The 19,071-nt window shown below is 41.4% G+C and overlaps 1 protein-coding gene across 6 annotated transcripts in view; it reads left to right on the top strand.

Annotated features, from left to right (window-relative positions):
- The window catches only part of mrtfab (myocardin related transcription factor Ab), a 41,106-nt gene that overhangs the window by 4,382 nt on the left and 17,653 nt on the right, over positions 1 to 19,071 (top strand). For 3 of the 6 annotated variants that reach the window (XM_061755934.1, XM_061755933.1, XM_061755936.1), the window contains exon 3: positions 291 to 458. In XM_061755934.1, the coding sequence (XP_061611918.1) occupies positions 311 to 458 (148 nt within the window). In that variant the 5' untranslated portion in view covers positions 291 to 310. Of the gene's footprint in view, positions 1 to 290; positions 459 to 4,164; positions 4,419 to 14,597; positions 15,363 to 19,071 lie in introns of those variants that run through there. The other 3 variants (XM_061755935.1, XM_061755937.1, XM_061755938.1) reach the window with 3 other exon arrangements.

The following is a 19,071-nucleotide window of genomic DNA, read 5'->3' as shown; positions in this document are numbered from 1 at the left end:
TTTGAATTACTGTCAGTAATTGTGAGTTTGCAAAAAACATATAAAGAATGCATATTATGCCTTTTTCCACAATTGAGAACAGTTCTCAGGTGTCTTGGTAATATGTCTGTGACATGCTTTTGTCAAACTATCCTAAGGATCAAGAATTATGAATAATTCAAATATGTATGGTACATTTTTAAACATATAGTACACACCGATCTTATTTGTAATGCAGCTGTTGCCTTAATATACCATGAATAACATGGCAGCGTGGTACAATATGATCATGAAGCTGTTTTTTGTTGCAGGTCTCTCTGCCACCCTGGCAATGCTGCAGCTACAAGCCGACAGTATGGAAGTCACCGGGGCGGGCGTCTCCACCCACAGCCCTCAGAGCGAGGCAGTGACCAGCGAGCTCCAGGACTTGTCCCTGCAGCCTGCTCCAAACGAGCTGCGGCTGCAGGAACGCAAGAATGGTGAGTATACCAGAAAAGGTGAACAATATTTTTTGTTTTCTAATTCCACACACAGGTTTTCCTTTGGTGTCTTCAAAGAATGACTCATTTTATTTATTTTATTTTAGCGATTAACTTCTCTTGACACTAGTGTGACAGTTGAGAATGGTAACATGTTGCATAAAACATTTGCTGTAGCATTACTAAACGTGGTGGTGTGTATGTATGAGCCTGGATTTCCTAAGGGAAGAATTGTTTTGAAGTTTGAACAGCTTGGAAGTCAACCAGGGTTACAGGACTTACTGTCTGTTGTTCAACTTCCACGGTTCTACGTTATTATGCCTATAAGGACTGCGGGCCTTAAAAGCTGCATTTAGAATCACCTATAGTTATGTTTACTTGAGACATTGCAATGGATAACGTTATTTTTTACTTAAGCTCTGTCTTTCTTTCAAATGTGTTCAGTGTTACAGAGAACATGGTATACAGTATCATGTTTAGGTAGAATAGAAAGTGGGGAGAAATAATGATGCCAGAACCAAAAGATAAATGTCATTGTGTTTGTACAGCTCGTTAATTTGTTAGTGGACAGTTTACCTCAGCATAGAGATTGTTTAAAGATGAGTAAGAAGCTTTGTGTAAGCATGTGAGTGCAAGAGTGAGGTCATTGGGATGAAGGGAGTAAAGACACCGCTGTACCTAATTGGCTTGTTTCTCTGGACCTCCTGTTACTGTGGCTGGGAGTGCAACAGAATTTAACTCAGCTGAGTGAGACATCCACACACATCTTTGAGTTTTAAGTCTTTCACACAGATATCCCTCAAAACTGCCGTTATAGCTGTAACAGACTCCCGTCGCAGGCATTTGTCTGCCTTTGGCCCACAGAGAACCCAGCGAACTATGTGTACTTGCACATAGCGCCACAACATCCCAATCGGAGAATAAGATTTGTTATGTATAAAACAGGACAGAGTAAGGGAGTGTCAGTCGGTGTTAAGCGTCACACCTCATTGCAGACTTTCCTAAAGCAGGCTACACGCAGAGGGTTTTTTAACATCTTAACCATTTTTTTAAATGAAACACTGCACACATGACGAGGAAAAAAATCAGCAAGTTTGTTCTTACTGCTCTGATAGCATGTGATGTACACTCAACAAAGTCACACATACATATATATCTCCACTGACGATGTTGTAGTAGGCGGCACGGTGGCCGACTGGTTAGAGCGTCAGCCTCACAGTCTGAGGACCCGGGTTCAATCCCTGGCCCCGCCTGTGTGGAGTTTGCATGTTCTCCCCGTGCCTGCGTGGGTTTTCTCCGGGCACTCCGGTTTCCTCCCACATCCCAAAAACATGCATTAATTGGAGACTCTAAATTGCCCGTAGGCATGACTGTGAGTGCGAATGGTTGTTTGTTCCTATGTGCCCTGCGATTGGCTGCCAACCAGTTCAGGGTGTACCCTGCCGCCTGCCCAATGACAGCTGGGATAGGCTCCAGCACGCCCGCAACCCTAGTGAGGAGAAGCAGCTCAGAAAATGGATGGATGGATGGATGGATGTTGTAGTAGTCGTGCCAAGACTGACCTGTGAGAGGCAGCATGGTACAAAAGGGCATCTAGCCTGCAGGATAATGCCAAGAAGAAGAAACAATATTTGTAGAAGAAGAAGCCAGGCTCATTTTTTTCGCAAAATTGTTTGGAAACTTTTGGGTTTAGTTTTGTTCAACCTCACAATCACATAGTCCGTGATTAGGTCGAACTTTGTCTTGACCACACAAATAAGATTATGTGATCATAAATACTGAACGTTTAACATTTTCAGTTGTCAGCCCCAGCTGGTTTCCGAGCAGATCGGAGAGTAAAAATCACCCTTAATTGCATCTCACACCACAGTATAATGGCTCAGGATAATCTTTCAGAGAAATCCCATAATATGGCTTTTGCTGACTTGATTCAGGAGAAAGGAAAAATGCTCAAATTAGGCCAAATCATCGGTGTGTGTGTGTGTACACAGTTTTACACACAAAAGGCGTTTCCCGCTCTGTACGACTCTTTTACCCCCCCCCTCCCGATGACGGGCTTAACTTTGTGCCCCAATTCTGAGTCTTTGCTGTTCAAACACAGAACAGCAACATAGGAAAAAGGTACATTTTAGGTTTTAGGTTCACAGTGAAATGTTTCATTGACATATCAGTGTTTCTTAATGGTATTTACAGTAAAAAAATAAATAAAAAAAAACCTCTCTGTTTGTTGTATGTTAATTCTCTGTCATCAAAAAGCAAATAAAATAATCAACTCCCCTTGATGGTCCCTTACTATCGTGCTTAGGATGTTTGCATTTTCCTATATCCCACCACAGCTTTCTCTAATGTACTGCCACCTATTGGTTTGGAGTTCTTTGATGAATCAAGTCTTCATGCTTGACTGTTGAAGATACAAAATCTAAGTTAAAACATTTCATGTATGATAGCATTTGTATGTCCCCAACAAAATCGCTTAAGCCTTTACTTTGCATCAAGTTGATCAGCATCATTTTCATCTGAATGCAAGGCTCAAAATGCACTCTGGCTGGTGCAGAACATGTCTCCATGGTCTTTCTGCATAGGTCCAGATTTGACTGCACATACCTGCACTCATGAGTCTGCTCTTGTTCCCAGCAGAGTGGAGACACAGTTGTTTGAAGTATTGTCAATGTGTCTTTAAAACGATTGCGCAAGGCTAGATTAGTAAATGATTTACCACATTTTGGGAGTTCCAACGGTGGCGAATCCATCCACAATTACTCAAGACGACTGAAATGTGGGAAACCTTTGATCTGTGAATGCAGATTGGGACATTTAATAAACATTTTACCACAATGTTGATATCAAAGGAATGTCCTGGGGTCACATTACCACACAGATAGCCTCTGGGTACCACTCACAATGTTGAAGTGCCTCTGTTCTTGTTGGCCTATTTATTACTTTGTTCTAGCAGCACGAAGCAGACTTGTTACAGCAAGCGGTCCTGCAAGTAATCACGCCTGAAGATGCTTTAAGGCATGTGCGCATGCGTACTGTAGTGTTTTCTGGGAGACAAAGCGGAACGCCCCCATAATGCTTATCAAAGCTTTATATCGCACACGAAGTTATGCAATTGCATTTAGGGCAGAGGGTTCCTTCCTTAGTAATAAATAGGCTTCACAATTAATTGTGTGTGTCTATAGACATAGGTGACATGTTTTCCAGGAAGAGGATCAGGCACAATTATAGGTTATATATGTGCATATGTGTTTGTCTGTGATTCAACAAGAAGAGGGCTGATAAACAGTTCCCGTTTCCCATGAACTAACAGTCAATTTACTGTGATGACAACGTGTTTGCAATAATTACCAACCAAGTTTGACAACCTTTTTAGTGTGTAGGACTGCATGCTCGCTGCACAGCAACGCTATAAGAAGGACGTGCAGGAAGAGAACAGGGGCGGGGTGTCTGAAATGTCACTATTGCATAACTGCGCAGAGGGAACAGAAAGAAAGTGAGGGAAAATGAAAAGCAAGAAAGTGTGTAAGTCAGTGGTATCAGGCTTCCCCCCCCCTCCTAAAGTGACAACCAAATATTGTGTTTCTCTTTCTTTGTAAATGGCAATGCACAGAAACGTGAACGAAAAAGTTGAAGCTCTTGAGAGATGGAAACTAATGGGTGGATCTTGTCATGCACTCCAACACACGCCCTCTCTGCCGGGGCATGCGCTCACTTGTAGACAGTCCACAGAAAGGGAATGTGAGGCACAACCTGTGGAGTTACTGGCTGCTGCGTTTTGTGACTTCTCTGCACCTCTCTACTGCTGTAGCTGTGCATGTTTTTTATTTTTATTTTTCATTTCTTTCTTTTTACTCTGCACAATGTTTACATTGCCTGTGCTGGAAGTATGAAGCACTAATCTTTCCCGGCGGGTGACGCTTCCTTTCGGGATGGTCCAGAGGGAAATGACTATCCTGTCAGGTAATGTCAATGACAGCTATTTATCTTGTAAATGATAGAAATGCCGGAAAAGTCAATCAGCAGAAACTAATTTGAATCACATTGCTTAGTACGGTGTGGTGACTGTGCTTGCATGCATGTAATGACTTTGTGCCTTGTTTGTTTAATAACCAGTGAATAGTTTTTTGTATTCTTTTTTTGTGGTTACAATGTATTATACTGTAAGCCAAGTATGTGACTCAATGATTTCCCTCAGAACAGATTGTTCCAGTTTACAATACAGCCTATGCTGTGATTTGATATTTTAATTTCCTCTTCCCATGTGCCACCACTGCCATAAAGAAGGCCTAACGTTTCATTTTGGATCCTTAATAACATTGTTCTCTGGCATTTACATGAGCTACAACCAGTGCAGAGGCTCTCAGTTCTGCCTGCACTGGCAAGACGCAGGGAGGACTTGATGTTGAAATTCTATCAGTGTTTGCTCTTTAGCCCACATCATCCTGGCATGTAAACAAAGACTGATACAGATCGCATCCCTTCTCCCCGCCCTTCGTATAACGACAATAGATACAGTAGGGCTAGCCTACATGGGGATCTTATGTAATTAAGGCTGGGTTGTGGCGGATAGGAAGCTAAAGCGGTTTTCATCCTCGCACACAAAAATAAAATTGCAAACAGCATCATGCTGGTGTCTGAAGAGCGTTAGATTCTTCAGTGAGATTTGTAGCTTGGACAAAACCAGTCCTGCACAGCGGCATTTTAGGGAAACATTGTTATGTAACAGATGGGGAGGCTGCCAATAGTGGAGGGCCACACAGCACTTCGTCAGACTTGAGAGGGAAGAACAGGTTTGGAAAATAGTTCCATATCTTGACAAAAGATGATCTGGCATGACAAGAAATGTTACGAGTTGCATTAATAGAGACCAGTCTTTACCTATGACTACTAAAAAGATTTGGTGAAGGTTTAAGTGCAAAGACATCAAACCCTTCCAGCTGCTGTGTCCTTACTTCACTGCCAAGGTGGGATAATAATCTACACAGTGGAACATCTGACGTTGAACACCTCTGAGGTCATACAATTTGGAATTATACCAAAATATTTGCACTAAAGTTTGAACAGCAACTGTGCATTAATTTCACCCAAGACCTTAGTGTACTTCAAAGGACTCTAGTTCAATTGTTAGCATTGTGCCTTTTTATTTATTTTTTTTAAAATTTATTATTATTATTATTTTTAGGCTTTTGTCCAATATCACCATGTGTAAAGTGTTTTATTGTTTGTACATTACATTACAGTGTTTAACTTCTTTTCACACTTATGGGACAGTTAAAAATATCAAAAGTGAGATGTGTTAGATGTTAGGTGCATCTGCAAGATATGACACGTTTGCATGATGGCAAGTTAAGGCTAAGCTTTTTTTTAACTTTAAACATCAACAGTGGTTAACTTATGTTTACACTTGTCCTCCAACAGCATGACAATTGGTATCTTCTGACATCCCATTATGACACTAAAGCAGCTTTCACACTGGCCATTTAAGATGTTTTTTTCAAGGCTTTTAACTGTCATTTTACCCTGGCTCCCATTGTAGTATTGTAGACGTATCAGAGACGGAAAGCAAGTGTGAAGTGTTAACACCTGAGATTCACTGTCCCTGCCCCTCTGTGTTAAAAGCAGTTGTCACTGTTGCGCTGACGTCGCCATACAGCTAATTAACAGAATCAGAATCAGAATCATCTTTATTTGCCAAGTATGTCCAAAACACACAAGGAATTTGTCTCCGGTAGTTGGAGCCGCTCTAGTACAACAGACAGTCAATTTACAGAACACTTTGAAGACATAAAGACATTGACAAAAAACAACAACAAACAACAATTGTCCAAAAAGATGCAGAGTCCTCAGTTCGAATGACTAATATCGCAATAGTCCGGTGCAATGACCATTGTGCAAAGGGCACTGACTGGAGGGGAGAGCAAAATAAATCCTGGGTACTGTTAATGCTTCTGATGCACCAATTTGTCATCAAGTCAATGTGAAAGTGGCTTGAAGGAATTTGAACAACTGCACTCAGAAGGACAGTATGTAGCAAGATCTACGTTGTTGTATGATAACTGTACATATTTACGCAACAGTATCCCACCCCCAACATACACAGTCTTGCACCCTGACTCTCAGCTGATTCATAGCTCCTGTCATTTTTGGTACAAAGACATGCACCTATAAGCTTTGCCAGCCTTCCTGTCCTGACAGTGTAGTATTTCAACACACACTTATACACATACAATACACATACTTCATCACATTTTGATTTGCGATACCAAAGAAATTGTTGTTAGATAATGAGAATTGAGGGACGAGACCAGATCAGATCTTTTGCCTACAGCTTGAGAAAAGCACTGTATCGCACCATAGATCTGCTCCTAGCAACAGGAGCAATGGTGAATGCACACCCACAGACACAAGCCCACTCATGCCACTGAGAAATAACGCACTCACACACTTTTAACATATGCCTGAGGGCTTGCAGGTTCACAAAGTGTTAAATCATGCCACATCAAATGCAGACAACTTTAAAAAAAAATATGTAGAAATATTAATGATCGTTCAAGTGTTTGACCAAAAGAAACAAAGACTTAAGGATGTCACATTTGACTTGCATATCTTGTATAACAAAAGTTATTATTATCAATAGCACACCCACTGGATAATTTGTGTAATTAACTACTTGTCTGGGCAAGTATTTAAAAAGATATGTTTCAGCCCTCCTAAAAATGTTGGGCCACACCTCTGTGGCCTTTTAACCTCTGACTGGCGCTCTCCATCTTTTTGGGTCAGCTTCTCAACAAATCCCTCAACAGTTTTCTTCTTTGTTGTTTACTGATGGTTGATTAAACAGCTTTTTGGTGCATTACTGCAACTTATTGGCAGTTTAAAACAGGCTTCATTGGCAAAGGTACCAATAAATTGTTCACGGGGGTGTAGTCAGTCATTTGGGAGCCCAAGGCAAACCTAGTCATGGAGCCCTCCATATCCATGTACTGCAAACATTTTGAATATTGTTTATCATGAACTAAACAGTGTGAATTTGAGAAAATGCTCCCGTTTCTTGCATTAAATAAAGTCCTTAAAATCCTTCTTGGGTATTATTTTCTAACAAGTAGATGACCGCTTTTACTTGAATGGATAACATTTAATGTACGGTACTTTAACATTTAATATAGTTTACCATTTCTACTTCTTTAATGCTCAGCTTTGTGATGAAAAGCATCTCTCATGTCACCCCACTTCATCTTGCTACTGCACCTGGCAAGAGTGTCTGCTTCTTGCATTTGTCGGTTACGCACATTTGATATCACCATGAAAAAGGTTGAAACCTTAGGCACATTTTGATTTAAACCAAAAATAAAAAATCCTCTCACCTTTGCCTCTTCTCCACGGCACTGGGACAACGCCACTTCATTTTCTTCACAACGCACCAACAAGTTTGTTTTGCTAATTGCTACCCTCTTTCTGAATCAAGTTCGCACATAAGCAGTAAGAAGCTGGACTAGTGCATTGCATGAGAAGGGAAAGCTCCCCCAGCTCGAGAAATGATCATGATAGATTAAGCCTTTACTTGTGTTTTTAAGTATGTGAATTAAGACTAAAACAATTGCTTTGAATTGAAGAATACTTCATTAATCTAATTTTATGTGATGTTTCATGGCCCCTGGTAAACTCAGGGGCCCAGGCCTTACGGTAAGTCCATCTCTGGCTATTCCTTATAAAGGGTTATTTTGCAATATACCCAGTCTCTAAGTTTCTGAGAATTATCAGGTAACACATGCGCGCGCACACACACAGACACACACACACACACACACACAGTGTCCTGTAACGACCAGTGTTTGACTCTAGAAGAACTTTACATCTCACCTTTAACACAAAAATAGAAAGGTGTGCTTGTATTAAAGGTCTGTGTCTAATTATGATCTGGTCATTTGGTTCAGTGGTCCAAGTCAGTGCAAAGTTTTTTATTAGATGTTAAGGGCAGGAATAGAAGATTGAAGGACTGCAAAGACCAACTTGAAGAAAAATAAGACAAAGAACGCACACAGAGTGTCAAAGAGACTTTGTCAGGCCAGACCAAAAACCTTCTCTCTGTCAAAACAGATGCAACACTCTTTTAAACTGTGTATAATTTACTTCTCGCAATAGGGCTAATTGGCTGTACCCACCTTTCTCTGACCTCAGTCTGTTTTAGTTGGACTGAATTGGAAACCAATGGCGAAGGAGGAAAAATCATCAGCAAAGTTTCCTTGACAAGTAGGGCAGGAGGTTAGGGGGTTTGGTACAATGAAAATTACTTTCAGATGTTGGAATTATGTAACAGCTTCTTACAACGCCATCATCACTGAAACACGTCACTTCTTGCCCTGCTGCTGCGTTCAATCTCTTGTAGACCCTTTCTTTCTTTCTTTCTTTCTTTCTTTCTTTCTGAATTTCCCATGTGCTCACAACAGCTTAATCTTCTTCAGTCCTTTCTGGTGTACAGTGAAGGTTCATGTTATTACATAGTAGCAGCTGCCAGCTGGCCTACGCCTCTGGAGTTCATTCAGGGCTAGTGCTTTTATAGACCTCTGCAGTGTCCTTCAACAGTGTACAATTAGACCTCAGTTGGACTGCTTTTATGGATGAGATGTGACAAAGTGGAGGGTGCAACTGCAGCCTGCTTAACAAAGAACCCTTAAACTTTCCAAGACCCAACAAAAATTACCAGTACTCGGGTGGCTTCAATCGCCCAGTGTTCTTTGTGTTTTTGTATCGCAAAGGGATACGTTGGACTTTGTGTCGTTCATCAACCACAGATATTATTTGTGAAAAGAACAGTGGTCACAGTTTTATTTGGATCATGTTCACATCTGGTGCATTCATCTACCATTCCAGCATTCAAACGTACGTATTGTTTTTCCTAAGGGTCCAAGTATAGGTAAAACTAACGTTCCCACTAGGTAGATCATCTACAGTCTTAGATGTGCTGCCTTGAGCAGTAATGTCATGTCGGATAATTGTGATTGTCTGACTATGCGTTTCTTATTTACTTAGTTGATTACTTTAAGATACATCTACCTCTAATAAGATGTTTTAAAATAACATGCTTTTTCAGTCTATGAAAACAAATAATTAAAGGCTTTACTATTTAAATCAGTATGTAAATCAGCACAGCATTGGAATTTAATTATCTTTGGGCATATTAGGAGGGGCTTGTAATAAGATGTGAATAATTTAGCACTAACCCTACTCAGCTTCATTTTCATCATACTTGTCAAAATGATAACAAAATCCTGCATTTTTATATCATTGAGCTTGCAGAAATCTTCATCTTGGTAATGTTTCACTGTGCCTGGAGGTTACAGGCCATGAGGGACTTTCCGCGCCACATCGAGAGCATCATAAATAGTGCTCCTTGTTAGTAATAGTTGAATGAAAAGTGACAGAAACAAGATCTCGTTGGATGAAAATGTGTTTACAATTATAATAAAGTGACAATCCTTAATAAATCTTGAATTGAAAAATCTGTCATTGTTCTTGTGCAATTGAAATAATGAGGGAGTAAGAAATTACAGAACTGCTATTGGCTGGCGGCCAGTCCAAGGTGTACTCCGCTTCTCACCTAAAGTTAGCTGGGATAGGCTTTAGCTCACCCATGAATGACCCTCATGAGGAAAAGTGGCATGGAAAATGGATGACTGTATGGAATTACAGCATTCATCTAATATCTTCAGATTCACTTGGCTTCATTTGCAAAAGCACAAGGATTTGACTCAATGGCTTTGGCAGTACGTTTACCTCTTCCAGTACAAAAATGGATTGAGTACAGTTTATTGTTTTTATTTTATTTTCAGTTTATTGTTCAGTTTACATTTGCGTGTCTTATTCAACGCTTGGTCGAGTATACAGTATGTTCTGCATCTGACCACAGCGAGGCAGGCACATTCCCTTGTATTAGGCATCCTGTTTCCAAAATGGCCACTTTTCCTTCAAGTAGTACAGTTTGCTGTCTTCTTGTTCACCCTGGTGTGGATAGGCTCTATAATTTGTTTCTTCTCAGTTGAGAAATGTCAGTAGGTCAACAATAAGAAATCCCAAGTTTGACGTGTTGGGTCACAACCAAATGCAAACACTGCTGGTAAATTCCACAGCAGACCCAGAGGGGGTGAACCAGGAAATAAAGGAGAAAAACACCTTCTGTTTTGCCTGCTGGAATGTTAATAGCTGGTGCGACCGAGGGTAGACTGATACTTGGCCTGCCTATTGTTTTGGTACTGTTAATGGTTTTGTTGTTGTTGTTGTTGTTGTTGTTGTTTTGCCAGGCATCCCATTCTTCATCACTAAGCCAAGTGTTTATTTGGAAGTCTTCCTTTTAACAAGGAACTAAAAAAGGACTGGAGTAGAGTGCAACCTCTGATGTTGAACACAAGCCATTATTCAACCTCATTATATTTTGAAAAATTGCTCATATAGAAAATAATAGAAGTTGAATTAATTTGTTGCTGACTTAAACTGTCACCATCATAAAACCTTAAAACTCTACAGGCAATGGTTTAAGAATTGTGCTCAAATTCTGTATTGTACAACATTCGACTGAGATACATATTAGTATTACAGCATTGTCTTTCTGTCTCAATATCTGCATACAAATTGATGCATATTCTATCATTTAGTCATATAATGTATAATTATGTGAGTGTAAGATTCAATTTGTAGGTAATGAAGACTCGCTCCCTCTCATGACAACTCACATAGGCGCACTTTGGACTATCCCCCAGATTTCTGGCCACTATTTAATGCAAAGTCATTTAAGGCATACACAAAAGTCCTCAGAGTTGTCACATAGACTAAAATGCACATAAACAAGCACTGTGACGAAAACAAGTTTTAGTTGTAGCCTGGAAAATATTTCTTATAAATATATTTCTTCTCATCTTCACTGATAGTCGCTGCATGGATAATCTGTCCTCTGCAGGCCAAGTGAAAACATGATCCTCTGCTATTTATGGACAGACATTCCCAGTTAGACTTTTACATTTCTGACACTTCCCCCCCCCTTAGGGTCTGTGTACAGTTGGGTTGAACCACGCTTGCTTAGTCTTGTTTATAAGTGATTACTGGATGAGTTGGGTTTACTACATTGCGTAAGCTTTTCTATATCGTGCTTGTAAAAAAAATAATAATAATAAATTTTTTAAAAAAATGAATCTAAAATGCACGTGAAGTGGTGGACAAAACGGGATAATGTTCAGAATAGTTTAAGGTTCCGTGATACCTAATCTTATCAACCTTTGACTATTTGCCAAGGAATTATAAAGCAATGAGTCACTTATCCCACTAAACCCAGGTTGTAGTAGTAGGCTGTTTTTTCCTCAGCTTTGAATTATTCTTTTAGTTCTTCATTTTTAAGTTTATCTCTACAAATTAAAACCACTACTACATATTATTTGCCATGTTAAGATACCGCTATTCTTAAGACTTAACTCCCTACCGGTCAAGGTTAAAATGACCTTCTGAAAGTTGTTGGAGAGGCGTTGCTGTTCGTTTACACATCCACAGGAAGTCTGACAGACAGTACCATATTTCTACTTTTATTTCAAAAAATGTCTTTCAATGAAGGGTAAATAAAGAGCTAGATAAGAATGTCCAAGGCAAAATAGTTTTCATGGAATGTTCTCAAAGTCGAACTATGATAGCTCTTGCCACATCCAACTGTAAATGTTGTGACTAATTGTCTTCAAACTACAAATAAACACGGCCTACATTTTTTGCTCTGGTGTCTTGTACACAACTTGACTGGTTTGCCTGATGAGAGCAGGCCTATTACAGTCATCTCTGAGGTCTTTTTCTACATTTCAGTGTTTAAATTCAAGGTCAGTATTCAGTCCTGTATTTTAAACCATCCATCCATCCATTCTCTGAGCCGCTTATCCTCACAAGGGCGTGCCAGAGCCTATCCCAGCTATCGTCGGGCAGGAGGCGGGGTACACCCTGAACTGGTTGCCAGCCAATCGCAGATATTTTAAAACAATTTAAAGATATACCAGTAATATTCTCAACCATTGTGAAACAACGTAACTTACTTCTCACACAGCTATTGCCACCTTTCTAACTGCACAGTAAGGACTCAGATTGTTACTACTCATAGAGATCCACCATTCTGCAAGGCCATGCAGCTGAGCAGGACAGGTTTAAAAATAAATAAATAAAGGATTGTTTATTTGTTGTTTATACTCTGAGCATTGCTACTCTGACTTTATTTGGGCCTGTTGGGTTTCCCCTTCCAAATAGTACCATGAGAAACTGGGAAAACCGCACGGGATTGAACCATAAATCAGTATGAGATACTCAAACAACAACAAAGAAAGAGAATGACAACTGCTGGTTATTCTTTAGTCAAGCAGATTCATCATTGCCTTGTCTTTGAGTTTTCAAAAGGATCGCATTAACATTTGAAGATATCTGGCGAGAAAGAACAAAACAAACACACATGCTAACGTTAGCTTACCCTGTCCTGTACAGTCTCCACTTTGCAATAGTGATCTGTTTTCTTGCTGCCATCAGCCTTCTCTCAAATAAAATGTGTCTCCTTACTGTGGCCAACAGACTAATGCAGAGATGTTCATTTAAATGATACCAATTTACTTTGTAAGTAGAGATGTAAATACAGAAAAAGACGATCTCCAGCAAGGGCAGTTTGGCATCCTGATACATAATTGTACTGGTGCATTTGTATAGCTGAGTTGTGTAAGTGCATGGCACAGAATGTTTTAACTTGGACTTGGCTGTTGGTATCCAGCTTGCAAACTAGTGTACAGTAGTTGGAAATCAACCATCCCAAACTGAAGTAGGTGGGGCTAAATACAAGTGTGGCAACAGTGTACAGTGTAGGTGAAGAGGACCTTAATACTCCACAGAATTTTGTCATTTCTAGATAAGTTACAATAACACGACTGACAAATCTGTCCTACTGACGAGGGACCGGCAGTGCTTTTACATGAACTACATTATACTGCCTTACCAGGGTTAGCACCTTGGCCGACCAGATGCTAGAAATTGTATCTGGTAGTACTTGGGTTTGCCAATGGAAAATATTCATGTCGAGGTAAGTAGGTAAAGGCAGTGATAATGGGGGGTAATGTGGCCACAGAGTCTTAAAACTCTTCCTTGGTTAAGTTAATGATGGGAATCCCCCTCACAACACAGACTTTATTGAATCAATACTTCATGTGGCGTCACAAAATTGCTTGTGACGCAATGGGTGAGTACTCTGTTGTGTATATTGGTCCGCCCACACAGCTACTTCCTAATCCCGATGTGTGTTGTCATGCCTTTGTGTGGCTGCTGTCCAGACTGCGAATCAGTCAGACTGTGAGCAGCTGGACTTCAATCACTGACTCCTTGTTGCAAGTTATTCTAGTCTCCGGCCACTGTTTGTTCTGGGTGAAGGCCTGTTTTCTTGTGCACTGAGGATGTTATGAGTCACCTGTGTGATATAGTGGTCTACTGTACTGGTCGGTTATGTCTGCATGTGTTAGATAGTAATGTTTTATTAATGCACAGACTCTACTTTGTGCTGCATATAAAGTAGAGAATATGACAGAAGCGGTGTTGTTTTGACTCCTAAAACATTTATTTATTCTGAGAACATGGGGCTTTACGTTTGTGAGGGTCTGAAAGTAACCTTACCCTGTGAGTGCAGAGGTGATCCCACGCTGAATATAGCGCCCCTTACTGCCAGCTGGTCATGCTATTTAAAACAGAGTTGGAGGGTATGCGCGGGGCAATTTACCGTCAGCATTCAGCACGACCCGTTGGCTGTTTATCCGTGGAACTGGAATGCAAGTCTCTTTTTCATCAAGACCAGGAAGCATATGCTCCACATTCTAAAGTCGTTCCTCTTGAGCTTTACCACCACAAAAAATGCAACACTTACCGGGAGTAACAAATCGTGTCTGATTTATCAGTCGCACCTTTCAACCAAAGTCTGTTGTCTGAACTAAGTTTGACAGATTTTCTCAGTTGTCAGTTGGAAAAAGTGACTCTGATTGTGACTCTGTGCTTAACAGCTAAACAGACTCGATGACGGGGCTTGATTCTGGTCTGCGAGCACTGCGTTGGTCTGTAAGTGGCGGCCTGCATCTGCCTGTAGCACTGAATGAATGGCAACAGCTGAGCAGGAGAAGTTTATCGGCAACACTCCTTGCCTTTGTGTGTGTGTGTGTGTGTGTGTGTGTGCGCGCGCGTGTGTGTGCGCGTGTTACTGCATGCGTGTGTACGTGCTCGCTTGAGATACAGGAGGAGCTGCAACCACAGCACAGTCTCACTGGGCACTCCTGAGCTCACTGCTGTCCTCTATTCCTCTGCCACTGGCCTCTGTTCCGCTTCCTCCCGCGGCTTACTTGTTTTTCCTGCCAACGAATTGCCCTGTGGATTTTTTTCCATGTCCTTCGGGTGGAGATTCACAGAGCAACGCTGTCGTGACTCGCCAGCCGACACTGCAGAGAAGAGAGTGGGAAAGAAGGCGTGAGACGCTGAGGCAGACTAATCGATTATACTGATACAGAAGCGACGCATTGAAAGAGGAGAGGCAGCCTTCCTTCTTTTCATTTTTAGAGCTCTTCCCTGGCTTGCTCTGGACCTCTACAGAACATTTGGCTCACATTCTCCCTAAGAAAAAGACCGCTCATTTCAGGGACAACTGGGCTGTTTGTCAAGTCAAAGAAGAGGAGGGTGGTGGCCTTTAAGTTCAATGTTTGCCACTACCACAAACTAACTGAGATCCATTCTGAATGATTATGCTGGACACCAACCATTGCCTGTCCTTTGAACACTCCCCGTTGGGCTCTCCTCCAATGGGCAATGACATGGAGAAGGCAGGCGTGAGCATGGATCATGATAGACAAGTCTATCACAACTTGAAAGAAGGTGGGCAATCAATCGCTGCATGCAGTCAGTAGACGCACCGGACATCCGATCTGATTTATGCAGCTTAGTCGGCAGTCTTCACATTAGTACTGTATTTGCTTGATATAAATAGTTGACAGGACTTAGCTAGAGATAAATAATGGTTGTAAGAGGAATTTTGTATCGTATCCCTGACAAATAGTTTCAATACAATGTATGACCTGCATTGTCAAATCTTGATGTGTGACTATAGGTATAAACTGCTCAAGGTACACGTCCTTTTTTGAAGTTGCTCTTATTAATAAGCAGATTTGGCTCATGTCACGAAAATGCATTGGGTGTGTCTTTAGCCACAATTTCAACAAGTAGTTCACCACAATATGCGGAATGTATACCTCGCTTTGTCTCCATCCTGCTCTGGCTGTGTAGGTTGGCATTTTTCGTTTGTAACAGAGAACTGACCATTTTCTGTCAACCAATCAATGGACAGCAGTATGTCTATACCAGACAATTCCGTACTACCCTTCTGCGGCACACAGCTGCATCGATTGTAAAGTGGCGTTGGATCCGTTTTTGGGGGACCCTTGCATCCTTTGTCAGGGTAAATTTAAAAAATAATCAAATTGAACCAAACTGTACAGCTTTGTGGATAAAGGACTTTAGAGGCTAAAACAATGGACCTATATTATAGTCATCCGTTGATGTTCCTGTGCTGTCTTCAGCTTTAATTTCTTGGCTGCTACATCACTGAATTTCTTGGTGGCTTACTGGGTTTCATAGATGAATGGAATAGTGTGAAGCAACTGTAAGAACCTGAATGTGTTGCTTGCGTATAACATTGCCACTGCTTGTGTTTATGTTTTTTGCTCGGTGCAAAGTGATGCGCACAGCTTTTGTAAATAGATCATTTTGACACCAATGCTAACTTTAACCTCCACGAGACATTTGAGTTTATGTGTCAGTGTGCATGTACCCATTTCCACCTCAGAAACACTCATGGGCTTTCAAGTACCGTATTTTCACGACCATAGGGCGCACCGTATTAAAAGACGCAGTCTCAGTTATGGGGTCTATTTCTGTATTTAACACATACATAAGGCGCACCGTATTATTGGGCGCAGGCATGGTAAAACATTTGCTAGCTTAAAACATACGGTAGCATGCATGCATGGTAAAACAATGTTTTTAAAAAGGGAGGGGGAGCAAAACTGAGTTCGGTTGTACTTTATTGAAGTATTTAACAATGTACTCATGTTATTTTTTGATCAATCCTCATCCACAAATCCATCAAAGTCCTCATGTTCTGTATCCGAAATGACCAGCTGGGCAAGTTCTCCAACAAACACGCCAGGTTCCTTCTCGTCAGTCTCGTTGCCGGGGGGCTGTTCATCAATGATGCCGGCTTTCGCGAAAGCTCGGACAACAGTCAAAGCAGATACCTTAGCCCAAGCATCCACAATCCATTCACATATGGTGGCGTAACTCGCTTGGCGTTGCCTCCCATTCTTAGTTGCACTTAGTTTTTCACTGCGGCTGTGAGATGGGTGCGCATGGAGTCACAAATCAACATCCCGTTTGATTGGCCTTAACGATGACTTCAGCTGGAAACTTTTCTTTAGGCAACGTCTTCCTCTTAAAAATCACCATAGGTGGCAGTTTCTGTCCATTACCATGGCAACCAAGCACAACAGTAAAAGCCGACTTCTCGTGCCCCGTTCTGCGTATTGCTACCATGGTGGTCCCCTTCTTCTCTACAGTGTGGTTCACCGGGATGTCGAAAGTGAGCGGCACCTCGTCCATGTTGGTGATGTGGTTGGGCTGGATGTATTTGTCGTCAATCTTTTTACTGCAGTAGGACCGGAAGATGGCCAGTTTTTCTTTGTAATCCGCCGGAAGTTGCTGCGCCACGGTTGTCCTTGCCCGGATGGATAACTCTGTGCTTCCAACTTTGTGGGAACAGTTTAGGGACGGACATTTTCACTTCCATGATGACTGTGCCCTTGTACTCAAAGTAAAGTTCGTAAAAATATGATTGCTTGAGTTTTGTGTTTGGTTGTGTATAAGAGGTTGACTAACCAGATCTGAACCAGAACAATCACCATGCTGGATTAATGGACACAACCTACCATAGACACACTCCAAAATCTTGTGAAAAGTCTTCCTTAACAAGTAAAGGTTGTAGCTGGAGGGATTAGACTCCACATTTTCACTCTCTGTTGTTAAGGTGTCCTCATGAATTTTGTCCATTCTGTGTAGGGACGATACATAAATCATTCTTTTGTGTTTATTTGATCACTTCCACTCGTGTTTATGGTTAGGTACTGTGTGGTCCTAGGGGTTACTTTTTAAATCATCTGTACAAGCACAGTCAGATCATCCCAACTGGCCACCAAGATCTTGGCTAGGTTTCAAAGACCTCTTCCTTCCTAACGCCTCTGGACCCTCAGCCCAGACCACATCCTCCTCCTCTGTGTCAGTGGATGCACCTGAAATTAAAGCAGTTTTGAAACAATATACTGTATCAAGTGAACCGACAAAATATCAGTCTTGTTAGTAGAAATCAAGGTATTATCCATAATTGTAGTTTCCTCCTGCTTCATATAAAAGCTGTAAATTGACCCTGCCTTCCTTTCTTATAAATGTATCAGTTTGGTGGTGCACTCGTGTCCCAGTAAAGTCTTAAATTAACCATATTGGCCCTTAAACCTGATTTGATCCTGGAGCTTGTAATCCTGTATTCCCATGGAGATTTCCTGGGTTAGTAAATATTAATACCACCACTGACTGTGTGTACATACCCAGCAGGTCAAAGTGAAAAATGTTCAAGGCCAGAGAACCTTTGTTTACATGCACTGTGAAGACTGGAGTACTGCATTGGCGTTTGTGAATTTTAGCCAATTATTAAAGTCCTGGTTTACAAGTACTAGAAGTGACAAAGACTGGCTCAACGAATAGCCGTTCAGTCAAGTTATTAAATGGGGCGTTTTGTGTGTGCGCGAAAGGGGATAAGGCAGCAGTGAAATGGCAGGATGGAGTAGAAGGAAAGTGCAAGCTTTTCTCTCCCAGAATAAATCTCTCAGGAAGTGCCAAGCGGCACAGCACCCTCCCCTTAACTCAGCCCGCCATGGCACACTCGGGTAGCACGTGAGTTTCTTAAGTGTGTTTACGTCTGTGGGACAATTAATCTCTGAACTGCTGCACAATTGCAGACTTACAGTATAACTGAACGCGCATGGCTGTGTTTAGGTCTCGCTGTTTACATTAGTGAATGTGAGCTGACATGTTATTACTTTGAAGGGGAGTCTCATGTGCTTGTCTGATCCCTAAAGAGGCAGTGTGTACACATTTGTAAATAAAACAGTCAAGGTGAGCTCACCAGCGAGGCTTCGTAGTTGAGGAATAACATTTAGGTGGACGGGCTTAAGCTCATTCCTGGTGCTTGCAGTGTTGCCGGCCAGGCGTTTGTCATAACAGAAAGTGAATACGGATCACTTCGGCGAGGACGGTGAGCTGGCCTGACCAGTACAAATAATGTCATTTTGTAAGTGTAAAGTAACAGGTGCTGCTTGTCCTCAAACTAGCAGGCATAACTGCCGATAGAGGCATGCTTGCAAGCCTCGTTGTATATTTATGTTCAACTTCACACACTTGTACCCTTTCAGGAGGGACAGCTGGTGTGTGTGTATATATGTATACATATATATATATCACTGCTAGTTAAACCAAGCTA

Source organism: Phyllopteryx taeniolatus, chromosome 19, assembly GCF_024500385.1.
Source record: "Phyllopteryx taeniolatus isolate TA_2022b chromosome 19, UOR_Ptae_1.2, whole genome shotgun sequence".
Lineage (NCBI taxonomy): Eukaryota > Metazoa > Chordata > Actinopteri > Syngnathiformes > Syngnathidae > Phyllopteryx > Phyllopteryx taeniolatus.
The sequence above is the reverse complement of the archived record's forward strand: the minus strand, read 5'-3'. Positions and strand labels throughout refer to the sequence as shown.